The following is a 17,430-nucleotide window of genomic DNA, read 5'->3' on the forward strand; positions in this document are numbered from 1 at the left end:
CCCACTTTACCAGGTTTATTTCTTCCGATTGAGCCCCAGACCCACCATGTTCATCGTGGTGTTTCTTTTTTTTTTTTTTCCTTTTTGTCTTTTTTAAGGCAGAAGCTGAGTGGGTGGGGAAGTTCTGTGGTTCCTCTTGTCATGACTTCAGGGCCCCTGGGACCACATCCTTCCTGCTCCCCCCACCAGCCTGTGGGGCATGTGAAAGTGGGGCAGTCCTGGGAGCTTATCTTAACTGAGCTTCTGGGGCGGCTGAAAGGGGCCAATAAGGGGCACATGGGCCTCCTGGAGTAGGCAGCAGGCAGGCCAAGGGAGGGGGGAGGAAGGGAGGTGGGATGTGGTGAACCTCAGGGTGAACATCAGGCTGTGACCTAAATAAGGGTAGAAATGCTACTTCACGTGTTCCTGAGAAGTCCCCCCACCTCGCTTACACACCTGCCATGGCTCCCCAATGCCCTTGGAGAAAGTCAAGTCCTTCAGCCTGGTGCTCAAGGCTCTTGCCCACTTTACCAGGTTTATTTCTTCCGATTGAGCCCCAGACCCACCATGTTCATCGTGGTGTTTCTTTTTTTTTTTTTTCCTTTTTGTCTTTTTTTCGTGTCCAGCAATGGACCGCAACCCTCAGTGTCGCACCCGTACTGGACTGGGACCGGCAACGGGATCGCAACCCTCGGTGCTGCGCCCACCCCTCGCTCAGCCAGTGAGCGGGAACCGGTCTGTATGTGGGATCCGAACCCTCGGCGGGAGCGCCACTGCGCTCCCAAGCGGCGCACTGTAGCAGTGCGCCACCGGGCCGGCCCCATCGTGGTGTTTCTCAAAGCATATCCACTGGACTTTTGCCACCACTGTGGCCTCTGCCGGGCATGCCCTTTAATTCTCTAAATGCCAGCTCGAGTGCCCCCTCCTCCATGCAGCCCTCCCTGCTCCACCTTGGAGCACCCCGGCCTCCATCCCTCCCTGCACCCAGCCGGGCCCTTACCTTAAGGGGCTGGGGACGTCTGTGACCAGCTTTGTGTTTCCCCCTGTTTCTCGCTCCCTGGATGTTTTCCCATTGGTTCATCTGACTTTGGGGGCTTAGAAAGAGATGAGATGAGGGCAGAGGCCACTGGAGGGCACCAAACACAGTGACTGATCATACCTGCAGGCTGGTGGGCAGCATTGCGAGCCAAGCCCTCCATCCTTCATCCTTGTGACAGCCCATTGTGCAGGTGGGGAAGCTGAGGCCTGCGAGGACCAACTTTGGTGGAGGTGGAGGAGCCATGGGACACAGGCCTCACTGCCAGAGGGGTGAAACCCAGCCCCACCGGGGGTGGCTGGAACCCGCCTTGTCACCTCCAGCTGGGCCTCAGGTGGTCTGGGCACCTGTGGGCTCCATCTCCCCATCTGTGAAATGGGGCAGGTGATGATGTCTTCTGGAATGGGGGGACGGTGTCAGGATGGTCAAGGAGGGCTATGAGTTTGCCCTTATTTCCAACTATCTCTTCCATCTTTATGTTTCTCTCTATCCCTGTATCTCATATCTCTGTCTCTCTCTGTTTCTCTGCCCCCTCCCCGGGCCATGCACATCAGTCCTGCTGCCCACCCTGCCCCCTTGCCCTCGCCTGGGCCCTGTGGCCAGAGAAGGCTGTTCTGTGTGGGGTCATGGGGTCCCCGTCCCCTCTGTGCCAGGCCCAGAACACTGCCTCTTTGTCTTCAAGGCACTGACCTCACAGCCTGCTGGGCGCCTGACCCTGGCCGGCCCAGCTGCCCTCAGGACCAGACTCCTTGGAGGAGGGGCCTCCTCCCAAAGGCTGAGCCACGTGGGCTGACCCTGCCTGCCTGTGCCTCAGTTTTCCCACATGCCCTCCCCTAGGAGAGACCCCCTGACCCCCTCCCTCCTCAGTGCCCCTGGACTATGTGAGCATTTTTTGTTTAGGTGAAAGTCACATAACCTAAAATCTTTTTTTTCGGTGGGTGGCTGGTACAGGATTCGAACCCTGGACCTTGGTGTTATCAGCACCATGCTCTCACCAACTGAGCTGACCAGCCAGCCACTCACATAACCTAAAATCTTAAAGTGAACAATTCAGTGGCATTTAGCACATTCACAGTGTTGTACAACCACCACCTCTAGCTGGTTCTAGAACATTCTCATCACCCCAAAAGGAAACTCCACATACATCAGCAGTCACTCCCCACCCCCTTCCGCCAGCCTCTGGCAACCACTAATCTGCTTTCTGTCTCTATGAATTTTGCCTATTTTGGACATTTCACATAAATGGAATCACACACTGTGTGGCCTTTCGTGTCTGGCTTCTCTCATTCAGCCAGATGTTTTAGGTTCATCCACGTTATAGCATGTGTCAGAGATTCTCCGTAGATGTTGTGGGACTTTGCTGACAGCGGGGAGAGAGGGTCAGAAACCCAGATACCCAGAAACTGAAAAACGAAACATGGAGAATAGACTAAGTTGTGTCTTAAGGAAACAAGGAGATCTTTCAGGAACTGGGACCCAGGGTGCCCAAGGCTGTAGTTTGGGAAACAGGGAGGTGGGCATTTGGGGGGACTCCATGTACTACGAGTGCTTCATAGTGATTTGTTGGAAGAATGATTTCAAGACATCTAAGGGCACTGGGTTTCCACTGAGCTCCTGTGTCTCAAAAGCTGGCTAGAGGGGACCAGAGACCTGGCCAAGGTCATGGAGCTGCAGGTGGCCCATGGGGATGGCACCCGAGTGTAGTGCTCTGGTCTGGGGCCCAGCAGGGCAGACCCTTAGATGCAGGGCCCGGGGTCTGACTTGCCCCGAGGGTAGGTTTGCTGCCCAGGTGAGGCCACCACCACTGAGCTGACTTGCTGGGTTTCTCTTTCAGTTTCATTAGCCCTAGGAAGGGCTGTGACATTTTGCTTTTTTTTTTTTTTTTGGTCTTTTTTCTTGCTCAGCTTCAACGTGTTCCGGGGCGGGGACGGAGGTGGCTGGGGCCCGCTGGCAGTGGCGCAAGGGCTCCCCTAGGGCTGCAGGCATATGCGTGGATCTGATGGGGTGGCCAGTGGCCAGGCTGGCCCCCCTCCTCCTCCTCCTGATGTCCAGGCAGGGTGGTGAGTCCCCTACCCTGGTGCCACGGCTTCTTTTGCTGGGGGTGGGGCGGTGTGGAGGGCTGTGGACCTGGGTTCTAGGGTGAGTTCCCTCTCTCTGTGCCTGTCCTTCCCTCTGTCAAATGGGAGGCCAGTGATTATGGCTTCTAGGGTCAGACTTGGGCATCTCTCCTCCCAATTTTCTCTTAATTTTCCCCTCTCTCTGTGCCTGTCCTTCCCTCTGTCAAATGGGAGGTCAGTGATTATGGCTTCTAGGGTCAGACTTGGGCATCTCTCCTCCCAATTTTCTCTTAATTTTCTCTTTTGTGGAATGGACTGAATCTTTCCCACCCCCAGAGTTCAATGAGAAAACAGCTAAGGAAGGGATAAAGAGCAAGTCTGTATACAATAGACATGCATAATATTGTGTATTATGTATGTAGTATACAATAGACATACATACAGAATATGGTGTATATATGTGTGTATGTATACACAAATTCTCTCTCCATCCTGTGGAATCAGGTGGGAAGGGACCTGACCCGCTGCGGTTAACTAGGTTATAGGTTAACTGGACTATAACCCCAGCCCTGCTGTTGATGCTGTGTGACCTCAGGCAACTTCTTTGCCTCTCTGTGCTTCTGTTTCCTTCTCTATAAACAGAATCAGTGGGGTGCTGACTCTTTAAATGGCTTGATGCACTGGATGCATGCGAAGTGCTCAGGGCAGGGCTGGACACTCTGCAAGCTTCCAGGACCTTTGAGGGCCAGGCATGGCTGGAAACCAGTAGCAGAGAGGGGGACGGGGACCCTGTATTCCTTTGGAGGAGGAACCCAAAGGACAGCTTAGTGGCGGTGGCAGTGAGTGGCCAGCCCAGGGACAGAGAAGCGGGATGGGCTTCAGGTTGCAGGGAGTGGGTCTGTGTTATCTCAGAGATAAAAGGAAGGATGGGGAGCCCGGGCTTCATTCTTCCCTTGAGGCTGGACCACGCGGGGGTTTCCTGGCATACTGCCTGCTCCCCCAAAGATTCTCATCTGTCCACAGGGCTCAGAGCAGTTCTTTCTTGTGATGTGTTGGGGGGGGGTGCTGAGCCCTGCCCGATCCCACCCATAGCAGCCCCTTTCCTCTCTCGCCCAGTTCCATGCCTGGCAGACACTGGCACTGCTGAAGGGACCCAGTGGCTGAGGGAGGTCGCTGCCTCCTGGGGAACTGTCCATAGCCCTCACGGCTGGTGGGCCAAGTGCACTCACGTGGGCCGGCTCAGCAGGCCTCTCCCTTTCATCTGGTCTCTGCTTGCTCTCTCCATACCAGCTTTAGGTGCTAGTGGCACCCCATGCACGCCCCACTTCTCTTTCCGTCTAGGCCATCAAGTCTTACTGCTCTTTCCTGCTGGGGAGACCTCCTCATAGGGACCCCCAACTATGTTTGTCAATCTCCACTGCGAGATTTCTACCCAGACTCCAATGGCTAATAATGGGTGGTGCCTGGATGGACACATAGATGGATGAGTGAAGGGTGGCTGGCTGGATAGATTGGTGGGTAGATGGATGGATGGATGGACAGATATATAGATGGATGGATGGACAGATATATGGATGGATGGGTGCATGGATACGTAGGTGGATGGGCTGAGCCCTTCTCCCCACACTGTGTAAGATCAGGGATGTCATTATCTCTATGTTGCTTTTGCAGCTGCCTGCAGAACCAGTGGGTGCTGTTTTCAGGACCCTCCATATCCGGATGCTGACTCAGGTTTGGGGCAGTTCCTCTTTGTAGGCAGAGGGTCATGCTGGGCTCAACCTGATCCCACTAACAGCAGCCCCTCCATCAGCCTCCCTCTGCCCAGCCAGAGACCCAGCCCCATCTGTGGTCTTGGGAACCCCACCCCACGACCTGCCAGCCCACTCTCATTGGGTTCAGGGTGTCGTGGAGAAGTCACCCACCTCCCTGACCCACATTGCTTCCCTGGCAGAGTCACAGGGCTGGTGTCTGTGTCTATTCAGATTGGTTGGAGTGTGGAACAAGGGTCCTGTTAAGCACTTTGAAGTCACCCCTAAGGCAGGCATTGCTGGAAGGTTTATACTCATAATGTAGCCCAAAGGTCTGGCACTGAGCAGGCCCGTTATCCATTCTTTCATTTACCAAATATTTGCTGAGCACCTACTATGTGCAGACATGTTTCTAGACATAGAGAGTCAGCTGTGAGCCCACTGTCCTCCCAGGGACACAGCCTCGTGGGGGAGATGGATCACAGCGAAACAAATGCATAAACTGGGCTGGCCGGTTACTCAGTTGGTCAGAGCACAGCCTTATAACACCAGGGTCACGGGTTTGGATCCCGCTACCAGCCAGCAGCCAAAAAAGAAAAAAGAAAAAAGGACACACATGTAAACTGCACACAATAACGTGCTATGAAAACAGAAGAGGGTGAGGGATGGAGATGGAGGGGGATGCTTTGAGTTGGCTGGTGGTCGAGGAGGTGACACTGAAGGAGAGACTGGAATGTCAAGATCTGGGGGAAGGGCATTCCAGGCAGAGGGCACAGCACGTGCAAAGGCCCTGAGGTGGGAGTGAGCCCGGCATGTTTGAGGACTGGTAAGGAGGCTGCTTTAGCTGGGAGAAGGCAGGTGGGGAGGACACAAAGACGGTGCTGGGAGCCACAGTGGGTTTAGGCTGAGATGACACTGGAAGACATAAGTGTCACTAAGATTTGTCCTGGGGTGACATGTCGGTGCAGAGACCCCTCCACACTCTGGTTTGTTCTCAAACCTAGGGGGTCTCTTCCAGGCTCAGTCTCGGGCCCCAGGGACCTGAGCTGCTATCGGATATCCAGTGCCAGTTACGAGTGCTCCTGGCGGTACGAGGGCCCCATGGCTGGGGTCAGCCACATCCTGAGGTGCTGGTGAGGATCCTGCCACGGTCCCCAAATCTTCACCTACCATCCCACTCTTGTTCCTGCCCCTCCTGTTCCCACGCTCAGCCATGTGACCTTGGCCAGGTCATTATGCCTTCCTGGCCTCAGTAGTTTCTTATCTAAGAAGGGAGGACTGGGGGGTTGTGGTGGGCCAGCATGAAGGGGCAGTCCAAGGTGAGTGGTTATGAGGGTCGCTCTAGTCCTTCCTTATCCTCGCTGCCTTGCTCATTTATCCATCCATCCCTTTCTTCCTTCGCTGTGTGGCAGCCCGTATTGGGAGATTCTGGGGCCCCTCAAACACCCTCAGTCCCAGGCTGATCCCTAAGGAGCACCTGGGCTAGGGGATGGGGGGCAAAAGGGGCAGAAAAGAATACTAGACTGTGATGCACAATGTCTGTTGTGGTTGCTGAGACTCTGGGGTCCATTAATACCCCAGTCTCAGCACCAACACCCTTTCTCCTGTAGCCTTAGCTCTGGACGCTGCTGCTACCTCACTGCAGGCTCGGCCACCAGGCTGCAGTTCTCTGACCAGGATGGCGTGTCTGTGCTCCGCACTGTCACACTCTGGGTGGAATCCTGGGCTGCAAACCGTACGGAGAAGTCACCTGAGGTCACCCTGCAGCTCTACAGCTTGGGTCAGAATCCTCTTCTCCTTCCTGTCCCTTTGTCATACAGAAAAGCCTCCAGTCCCCAAGCTTAGACCTGGACGGAGAAGTCACCTGAGGTCACCCTGCAGCTCTACAGCTTGGGTCAGAACCCTCTTCTCCTTCCTGTCCCTTTGTCATACAGAAAAGCCTCCAGTCCCCAAGCTTAGACCTGGGGGTATTCTGGGTCCCTGGCAAGGAGCTTGACAGTGTCAGATGTTGTCACATCAAATATTGCTGTGTGACATGGCAGTCTTTCATGGTCCCCTTACTAATCCCCTATTGATGGGCACTTAGGTTACTTCCAGTTTCTTCCTGATATCCACAAGGCTGCCGGGACCCTGCTGTGTCTTTAATACCTGCTTTCATGACTCAGCACCATGTGTCTGTCATATAGTTGTTGAGCTACTACTGTGTGCCACTCTCAGTCACAGGGGATGAGGGCAAGGCTGATCAGGTGGCAGGCCTGGGACTAGGGTCAGTTAGGTGAGGCTCTGGCCTTAGGAATGAAATTTAAGGGGGTGTCCCAAAACTCAGCAATCAATATAAACAATATTTTAAAAAATCACCTTAGGGCCGAACCCGTGGCGCACTCGTGAGAGTGCAGTGCTGGGAGTGCAGCAGCGCTCCCGCCGCGGGTTCGGATCCTATATAGGGATGGCCAGTGCGCTCACTGGTTGAGCACAGTGCGGCCAGTCTCAAAAGGACAAAAAAAAAAATAAAAAATCACCTTATAACACCAAGGTCACGGGTTCGGATCCCCGCACTGACCAGCTGCCAAAAAATAAAAATAAAAAAATAAAAAATCAATGCTCTCTCTCTCTCTCTCTCTCTCTCTCTCTCTCTCTCTCTATATATATATATATATATATACCTTGCCTCAACCATCCAATACTAATCCTGGTCCTGGCCCCACTTTGTAGAGACCAAATTCAAGTGGGGATATGGACAAGGCATGATCATTACATGTGGTGCAAGGTCAGGGAGGTCTCCAGCTTGAGCTGAGCTCTGAAAGATATAAAACATATCCAGCAGGAGGCCTGGTCGGTTAGTTAGCTCAGAAGGTTAGAGCATGGTGCTGATAACACCAAGGTCCAGGGCTTGATCCCTGTACCTGACAGCCACCAAAACAAACAAACAAACAAAAAAAAAAAATAAATAAATAAAATTATATTGTGAATGTATCCAGCAGGAATAAAGGTGGAGAGGTGTGTTCCAGGCAGAGAGTACAGCACATGCAAAGGCCCTGAGGTAGAATCAGGCATAGTATCATTATTCACAATAGCTATGATATGGAAACAACCTAAGTGATGAATGGATAAAGAAAATACTATATGTGTATACACACAATGGAATATTATTCAGCCTTACAAAAGAGGAAATCCAGCCATTTGTGACAATAGGAATAAACTCGGAAGACATTATGCTAAATGAAATTGGCCAGACACAGAAACAAAAATACTGCATGATCTTGCTTATATGTGGAATCTAAAACAAAAAAGTTGAATATGTAGAAATAGAGAGTAGAACGGTGGTTATGGGTAGGAGGGGGAGGAAATGGGGAGATGCAGGTCAAATTTGCGGTTATATCAGATAATTAAGTCTAGAGTTCTATCATACAGTAAGAGAACCATAATTAATAATATCATGTTGTTGGGTGACCAGGGCTGGCTGCTTAGCTCAGTTGGTTACAGTGAGGGTATTTTAACACCAAGGTCAAGGGTTCAGATTCTGCTACTGGCCATCCATCAAAAAAAAAAAAATTAGTACGATTTTCCTGAGTCTTTCAGAAAAATAGAATCAATTATCCTCTTGCCAGTAATTTGCAAAAGTGCCTGTCTCACCACAGCCTTGCCAGCAATGGGTATTAATATTTTAAAGATATCTTCACTAACAGGATCCTGTGAATAAGTGTTGACTCATTGAATCATAGAATACCAGGCTTAGCTGTGACCTGCAAGGGTGTCCCTGATTCATGTTTGGGGGCTGGGAGGGACATGATTTTCTGGAATTTTCAGGACCCATCCAGTCATATCCACGCAGGCTGCTCCTCCTTTATCTGCTTCCAGTTAAATATAATCCTCCCCTGGGAGACATCAAAGTGTCCAGGTCAGCGGGGCAGCTGCGGATGGAGTGGGAGACCCCAGACCACCAGCACGGTGCTGAGGTACAGTTCCGGCACCGGACACCCAGCAGCCCATGGAAGTTGGTGAGTTTGTTTCCCAGGTCAGGGGGAAATACAGCCTCTCTCAGGGAATCCTCACCACCCCCAAGTCAGTCTCACCACGTCTACATGTCACACCTCCCACCTGCCCACTCTTGCTCAGGGTCTAGCCCCTGAGGTCCTTCTGACACTCAGGTCTGATTGTGACCTCCTCTGCTCACACACCCTCCATGGCTCCCCATTACCCTCAGGAGGGCATCCTCACCATTAGCTCCCTTCCACTGCCTCATGCTTCCTCTGATCCTGTTCCCGAATGGCTGCCATTCTCTGCCCATGCCCTGAATTTCCAGCCTCTTTTGCACACGCAGTTTCCTCCACCTGCATGTTCTCCTCTCCAAATCGAGCCCACTTGCCAGTAATTTGCAAAAGTGCCTGTCTCACCACAGCCTTGCCAGCAATGGGTATTAATATTTTAAAGATATCTTCACTAACAGGATCCTGTGAATAAGTGTTGACTCATTGAATCATAGAATACCAGGCTTAGCTGTGACCTGCAAGGGTGTCCCTGATTCATGTTTGGGGGCTGGGAGGGACATGATTTTCTGGAATTTTCAGGACCCATCCAGTCATATCCACGCAGGCTGCTCCTCCTTTATCTGCTTCCAGTTAAATATAATCCTCCCCTGGGAGACATCAAAGTGTCCAGGTCAGCGGGGCAGCTGCGGATGGAGTGGGAGACCCCAGACCACCAGCACGGTGCTGAGGTACAGTTCCGGCACCGGACACCCAGCAGCCCATGGAAGTTGGTGAGTTTGTTTCCCAGGTCAGGGGGAAATACAGCCTCTCTCAGGGAATCCTCACCACCCCCAAGTCAGTCTCACCACGTCTACATGTCACACCTCCCACCTGCCCACTCTTGCTCAGGGTCTAGCCCCTGAGGTCCTTCTGACACTCAGGTCTGATTGTGACCTCCTCTGCTCACACACCCTCCATGGCTCCCCATTACCCTCAGGAGGGCATCCTCACCATTAGCTCCCTTCCACTGCCTCATGCTTCCTCTGATCCTGTTCCCGAATGGCTGCCATTCTCTGCCCATGCCCTGAATTTCCAGCCTCTTTTGCACACGCAGTTTCCTCCACCTGCATGTTCTCCTCTCCAAATCGAGCCCAGCCTTCAGGGTCTAGCTGAAGGGCCACTTCTTCCAGGAAGGATTCTTCTTCCTGCATTCTTCTATTCATCCATTCTTTTATTCATTCATTCTGCAGCTACTCTCTGTTACCTCCAGGCAGAGAAAATCTGAGTTTGCAAATAACCTCAGCCCTAATCTGATGACCAAGGAGTCCCCAGTTTGGGGGATACAGAGGCCCCAGCCTCTGAATTGTGGCCGGTCTCCTCCTCCCTCAAACTGGGAACATCCTGAAGGCAAGGAGCTGCCTCAGCTTCAGCCCCGTCCTCTGTCCAAGTATTGTGCCCCTCCCGGAGCCTCAATTATCCCATCAGGTAAATGGGCATGAGATCAGCCAAGGGCAGGTGACATGGGACCCCTGATGAGAAGGGGCATCTCTTTATGTTTTATTTGCAGCCCCCTAAGAACACTCCACCACATGCCCTCAACAGCCTTCTTTGCAGACAGGGAAACTGAGGCTCAGGTCATTCAGGAGCATGTTCAGGGTCATCCAGGGAGTGAGGAGCAGACGGGCTCCAACACCCCAGACAGACAGGTTTTGAAGTCACTATTTTGCTTCCTAAAATAATTTTTTAAAGTAAGCTTTTTATTTTGGATTAATCTCAGATTTTCAGGAAAGTTACAAAGAAAGACAGAGAGCTCCTGTACACTCTATCCACCTTTCACTAATGTTAATATCTTACATAAACTCCATACATGATTTGAATGTCACCCATTTTCCCATGAATGCCCTTTTTCTGTTCCTGGATCCAATCCAGGGTTTCACACTGCACTCAGTAAAATAATTTAAAAAAAAATTTCAAAACAGTGAATATCTTTCAGCACCAAAGTGTGAAAACAATTGATATGTGGTCTCCTTCTAGGGCGTCTGCAGACCTCAGGATGATACTGACTTAGGTGAGAATAATGATAGTAACAGCAACCCCCACAACAGCTTCAGCAAGTTAGCATTAATTGAGCACCTACTGTATGCTGGGCCCAATGCTAAATTATTTGTGTGCCTGTTGCCCCACCCTGTACTTTGGTATTGGATTATTTCCATTTTGCAGGTGAGGAAACAATCCAAGGCTTGGGGGGTAAGCCACTGGTCAAGGTCACAATGCAAGGGTGGCATGGTGGGGACTAGAACCCAGGACAGGGATAGAAGTGGGTGATCCTGGAGACCCCAAGAGGACAGGAGCCATCACCTGGCTCTGTACACAGTAGGAACTTAATAAATGCTTAATAACTAAGTGACCAGTGCCAAGCTCTGGGCAACCCCCATGACCTGATGTTTGACCTGCTTCTCTCCAGAATCCTGCCTCTGCCCCGTGGAGATGAATGTGGCCCAGGAATTCCAGCTACGACGGCGGCAGCAGCTCAGGCCAGGGACCCCGGGAGGTCCCTGGAGCAGCTGGAGCAGCCCTGTGTGCGTCCCCCCTGGTGAGAGCACCCTGGGCCACAAGAGCAGGGGCAGGCATTAGAAATAAGGCAGAGCTGGCCGGTTAGCTCGTCTGGTTAGAGCGCAGCCTGATAACACCAAGCTTGTAGGTTTGGATCCTGTATCAGCTAGTTGCTGGGGAAAAAAGAAAAAAAAGAAAGAAGGCAGCAAGTATTAGAAACAAGGTGGCGATGTTAGACATAAGGCGATGGGTGTTAGAAATAAGGTAGCGGGAGAAATAAGCACTCAAAACGTTCATAATATGGCACCTGGGCTTCCCTGCACCCTCTTTTGGGCTTTATGAAGTGGGGACCATTAGGGTGGGGCTCGGGGTCAATGTCAGTGTCTTGAGGACAATGCCACCCACCTGGAGTGGTTAAACGGGCTGCTGCCCCTAACCCTGGACTATTGGGAAATGAGTAATGGGGTTTCAAACTGTGCCAAAAATATGTTTGTGTTTAAAGAAAAACCTGGGCAGCACGAAATCACCTCTGACTATTCCATGGGGATGGGGTATGAGCGGGGCCGATTCCCCTTCCTGTTTCTCTCTGTTATCTGCATTCAGGGCAGCAAGCAAATTTCACTTTGTGAATGTGGCAAACCCATAACTTACAAAGAAAAAAAAAAAAAAAAGAAACATAATTTACCAAGCAGACATCTCTGAGTCTTTCTCTCCTTCCAATTCATCCGGTTGGTTTTGTTCTCGGTGCAGAAACCCTCCAACAGCCCGAGGTGAAGTTCTTGGTGGAGCCGCTGGGCCAGGATGGGAGAAGGAGGCTGACCCTGCATGGGCAGGTAATGGGGTCATCGCAGGACTGTGGGGTGGCCTGAGATGGGGAGCAGGTGACAAAAGGCTGGAGGAGGATGAGCAAGGTGAGATGTGGAGGTGGCAGAGACTGAGCAGATTGTGGGTTTAACTGCAAAGGTACTAGGGAGCCATGGAGTGTGTGTGAGCAGGGGGGGGATATGGCTGGACTCAGGTGTTCATAGGCTCCCTCTGGCTCCTGTGTGCAGAACAGATTGTGGGGGGATTGGGCAGACACCAGGAGGCCAGGAAAAAGGTGACAGTGACTATGCTCGCCCAGATGGGAGATTATTATTTTAAATCCCCCAAAGATCCCATAAAGTACAGCCTACTTAGTCCCTTTTTACAGAGAAGGAAACTGAGGCACAGAGGGAAAGTCTCTGCCGGGGGCAAATATTCCACCCATTGGCTTCACCATAGTTGACTTAGCCAGATCTCTAGTGTGCTGTCTCTCTGAGGCTGTAGCAAAATTCCTCCACTTCCCATTTCCTCTAATTCAAATTCCTTTTCTTAGGAAAAATTTCCAGGCTTGAGGTAGCTGGCTCCAAAGATGGAAACTTTTCTTTTTCCTCCTGGATCACAGTGGGTTTTATCAGGTTTTCCCTCCAAAACCAATGTGCACTAGATGTGAATGCCAGTTTCTTTGCCAGCACTGAGGTTCATGGTTCTTTAAATTTTTGGCACGTGTATTCTGCTGTGGCCCTCGGGCAAGTCTGTCCTCACAGGCTGTGTCCTGATGTCTGCCCACGAGATGATGAGCATGTTCAGGTGCCCACAAGCCATCTTGTACTCATGACAGCCACCTCAGCTCGAGCTTCCAGAAGGCTGCCACGGGCCCTCACCTGACGTGAAGGTGACCTACCGCGTCCAACTGCACATGCTGTCCTGCCTGTGTAAGACCAACGCCAAGAGGACCCTGCGCCTGGGGAAAATTCTCTTCCTCTCGGGTGCTGCCTATGATGTGACTGTCATCTCCTGGAATCGCTTTGGCCCCGGCCCCAACCAGACGTGGCACATTCCTGCCTATGCCCACACAGGTGCCTCCGCCTGGCGGGGAAGGTTGCGGGAGGGCCCCTTGGAGCCGAGCACTTCCTCTGATTCTCAGCTAGACCACGCAGAGGCAAGTCAGGCAGAAGAATTTAAGGAGGTGTTTAATTTAGGGGTGTGTCAAAACTCAGTAATCCAGATACATAATGTTAACACGCAATATTTTTAAAAAACTCCACCTGGCAAATGACAGCCCGGGCCAGCCACCTGTTTTTTGCAAATAAAGTTTTATTGGGACCTGGGCCAGGATTGGGGTGAGGCAAGTAAGGCAGGATCATGCAAGTATAGGGTAGGGTTGATACTGTTTTTATTTAAAATCTTGATATTTTGTTTTATATGTATATATTTTATTGAGCTAAAATTCACAAAGCAAAAGTAACCATTTTAAAGTGCACAATTCAGTGGCATTTATCACATTTACAATGTTGTGTAACTGTCACCTCTATCTAGTTCTAGAACATTTTCATCCCCCCAAAAGGAGACCCCGTCCCCATCAGCAGTCGCTCCCCATTCCCCTCCTCCAGCCCCTGGCGACCACTAATCTGCTTTCTCTTTCTGGATGTGTCTGTTCTGGATATTTTGTATCAATGGAATCATACAACATATGTCCTTTCACGTCTGGCTTCTTTCACTGGGCATGTTTTCTTGTTGCATCCATGTTGCAGCATGTGTCAGTGCTTCTTTTCTTTTTATGGCTGTGTAATATTCCACTGTGTGGACGGACCACATTGTGTTTATTTAGTCCTCCGTTGATTGGACATTTCCACCTTCTGGCTGTTGTGAATAATGCTCATCATACGTTCTTGCATTTATTTTAATTTAAAAATACATTACATTAAAACATTGTTTATCCTGATGACCGTGCTTTTGGTGCCCCCTTGAATTTTGTGCCCGAGCACCCAGCCATCCTGTGAGGGTGTCACAGTGAAGCCCATTTTACAGATGAGACAACTGAGGCTCAGACAGATGAAGCCACTTGCCAGGGTGGCATGGCAGCCAGTCGGTTAGCCCCAGCGTGGTTTGGGCCATAGCGTTGCTGGGTGGCCTAGGGCCTCTGGCTCTCCCTCTGTGAGCCTCAGTTTTCGTATCTGTAAAATGGGGTGATTATGGTCCCACTTCATAGCAAAGCAGCACCTGGGAAGCGTTTGGCACTAGCCTGGTAGATACAGTTGGCACTCAATAAATAGTAATTGCTGTCCCCAGGCTTGGGAGCAGTACCCACCTCTCTGATATTGTTGCAGGCACCCTTGCTGTAGGGAGTAGGAGAGAGGTGCCCAGAGACTGAATGGGTGTGTCTTTGTGCCTCTGAGCCTGGCATTAGACCACTGGTGGGTCCTGTCCAGCCGGGGAGGCCTGGTCCTGCACCACACCCTCTGTGGGCAGGCAAGCACTGAGTGGCCAGGCACTTACTGCAGCAGGAGACGCTCACCAGGCTGGAGCGGGGAGTGGTGGCAGTGCAGGGAGTGCTAATGGCAGACGTCCTGGCAGGGAGCCCACGGTTAGGCTGCAAGAGGACTCAGCCCATTGAAACACCCGCTCCTGCTCCTCTTGTGCCCAGCCCACAAGGAGCCCCCAGCGTGGGGAGAGAGCCAGATGCAAGAGGATGGGATGGGGGCTGCAGGAGCCTGGGGAGGGGGCACTGCAGGCAACTGTCTTGTTGTGACTCTCCCATCTCCTTCCAGAAACAGGGATGCTCAATATCAGCATTGGAGCCGATGGGACCACCATGCGTTGGCCAGCCCGGGCTCAGGGCACGACGTACTGCATTGAGTGGCAGCCCCAGGGCCAGGATGGGAGCGTCGTCAGCTGCACTTTGACTGCACCCAAGAACCAGGACCCAGCTGGAATGGGTACAGTAATGTTAGTCACCTGGCCTCTGCCTGTGTCCCCCATTACAGCTCCTGCCTGGCTCAAACCTACAGGGACTGTGTATATGGGGTGTCTAAGGCCCAGAGAGGCATGGGCATTTGCTCAAGGTCACACAGAGGTGGGGACAGGCTGAGACTTGGATTCTCACCCATGCAGGTCTGGAGCCTCTTGCTGGCATCCTGGGCTCAGCCCTGGGCAGGTTGCACTTTGTTGGGTAATGAGTCTCACATCCGAGTGTGTTTGTTAAATATCTGCTTGCACCAGGGAAGGTGGCAGATAGCAAGATACTGGTGGCAAATTAATGAGGACTCTGGAGGGAAAGGGGGGCATGTGGCGCAGGCAGTCTCTAGTGCTCCCACTTCCTGCCCTGTGCCTGGCCAGAGCCCCAGGAGGCCTCGGCCTCGGCCTCAGCCTCAGCCTGTTCCTTGGGGAGTTCCTAGGCTGAGGAGGCAGAGCTGATGTAGACACCCTGGCCCCGTGGAGGAAGGGTTGGGCTGGAGGGGCTGGGGACGGGCTCAGGGCATTGCACAGAGAAGGGATCCTGGAGGAGGGACATTTGTGCAAGGGTTTTGAAACATGAATAGGAGCCCTCCAGGAGTTCCTGGCAGATGCACAGCTGGCACAAAGGTGCAGAGGTGAGAACACGATCTGTTTAGTGGCCACTTCTTGTCCTCTTTCCAGCAACCCACAGCTGGAGCCGAGCATCTGGGGCAATGGGGCAGGAGGAATGTTACCGCATCACCATCTTCGCCTCCGCACACCCAGAGAAGCCCACCTCATGGTCTACGGTCCTGTCCACCTACCACTTTGGGGGCAATGGTGAGTGTCCCAAACCTGCAGATGTATCTCCCACGAGGACTCGGCCATAGCCTTGGGTGTCAGGAAGAGGGAATGAGCATTTAGAGGCACCTACTGCATGTCAGGCTCTGGTCAGAAGTCTGGCATGTGGAAGTCAGCTCGGTGAACTCCAAAGATACCCTGAGCAGCACTGCCCCATTTTACAGATAAGAAAACTAAGACCCAGAGAGAGGAAGTGTCAGTGAGTGAGTGGTAGAGCTGGGATTTGAATCCAGGACCATCTGACTCTGCGGCCAAGGTTGCCCCTCTCTCCGGGCAGTGCCAAGCCGAGCATGCAGGAAGTGCTCAACCAGTGCTCTTGGGGTTGACTGTGGCACCGGTGCTGGTTGCAGCCTCAGTGGCGGGGACCCCGCACCATGTCTCGGTGAAGAATCACAGCCTGAACTCGGTGTCTGTGGACTGGATGCCGTCCCCGCTGAGTGCCTGTCCTGGTGTCCTGAAGGAATATGTCGTGCGCTATCGAGATGAGGACAGCAACCAGGTGTCAGGTATGTGAGGGCAGCGCAGGCCTGGCTGGGGGAGGTGGGGTTTTGGCTTCACTTCCGCCTTGCTGCACTGCCCTGGGCACCTTGCTGTCCCTCTCTGGGCCTCAGTTTTCCCACCCTTAAAATAAGAGAATTGGACTCAAGGGTCTTGATCATCCCTTCCGGACCCCCAGATGGAGCTGGGTGGCATCAGCTGTGTCCTCGTGGAGTGAGGATGACTGTCCCCATTCCACAGATGGGGAAACTGAGGCTTGGAGAAGGGATTCACTTGCCCAAAGATTGAACAAGCCTGCATTTCAGCTCAATAGGGTGCCCCTTTCTGTTCTTTAAGAGACAAAGAGATGAGAACGTGCAGGGCCAGTCTTACTTCCTGCCCTACCTGTGACAGGTCTCACCAGGGCTGGAGACTCCTGGTCATTTCACAACTGGGGGTCCCAATCCTCCCTGCTAGATAACACAGCCTTGCAGATAAGGCCTCGCCCCCTCACCTCCTGCAGCAACGGGTCAGGCCAGTAAGATAGAGCTAGTGTCCTGCCTCCCCCACTCTCACCTCCCCCAGCGCCAAGCACGGGGCAAGGCATGGATGCAGGGGGTCCCCTGGCATTGAAGACATGAATATGCTGCCATCAGCTTGGCCAACCCCACATTGTTTAGAAGGGGAAACTGAGGCCAAATGGGGGTCGGTGACTTATTTAGGGTGGAACAGCAGAAGACAGTCCATCTGCTGAAAATCAATTTGCCAGAAGCCAAATTGCTGAGGATTTACACACCCAATGACCATTGGGCCAGATTTACCAATTTCCCCAGAGTTTCTTTTGAGGAATATTCCTCTTGAATATATTCAAAGAAGACTTATTTAGAGTATATTTAGAGTTCCAGGAAACTTTTCTTCTTGATGACAGCCAGCAACTGTATTCTCATCTTGAGGATTTTTTTTTTTCCTTTTTGTCTTTTTTCGTGACCTGCAACGGATCGCAACCCTCAGTG

General features: G+C 52.1%; 1 protein-coding gene across 1 annotated transcript in view; it reads left to right on the top strand.

Annotated features, from left to right (window-relative positions):
* The first annotated feature begins 2,359 nt into the window (after positions 1-2,359).
* Positions 2,360-17,430, top strand: part of IL12RB1 (interleukin 12 receptor, beta 1) — a 48,002-nt gene continuing 32,931 nt past the window's right edge. The window contains 15 exon segments of the mRNA XM_008576712.1: positions 2,360-2,394; positions 2,644-2,705; positions 2,850-2,947; positions 2,949-3,075; positions 4,744-4,803; positions 5,839-5,953; positions 6,431-6,600; positions 8,679-8,818; positions 10,823-10,856; positions 11,253-11,381; positions 12,092-12,174; positions 12,984-13,221; positions 14,914-15,081; positions 15,782-15,919; positions 16,291-16,446. Coding sequence (XP_008574934.1) covers positions 2,360-2,394; positions 2,644-2,705; positions 2,850-2,947; positions 2,949-3,075; positions 4,744-4,803; positions 5,839-5,953; positions 6,431-6,600; positions 8,679-8,818; positions 10,823-10,856; positions 11,253-11,381; positions 12,092-12,174; positions 12,984-13,221; positions 14,914-15,081; positions 15,782-15,919; positions 16,291-16,446 — 1,753 coding nt within the window.

Source organism: Galeopterus variegatus, unplaced genomic scaffold (assembly GCF_000696425.1).
Source record: "Galeopterus variegatus unplaced genomic scaffold, G_variegatus-3.0.2 Scaffold1390, whole genome shotgun sequence".
Taxonomy (NCBI): domain Eukaryota; kingdom Metazoa; phylum Chordata; class Mammalia; order Dermoptera; family Cynocephalidae; genus Galeopterus; species Galeopterus variegatus.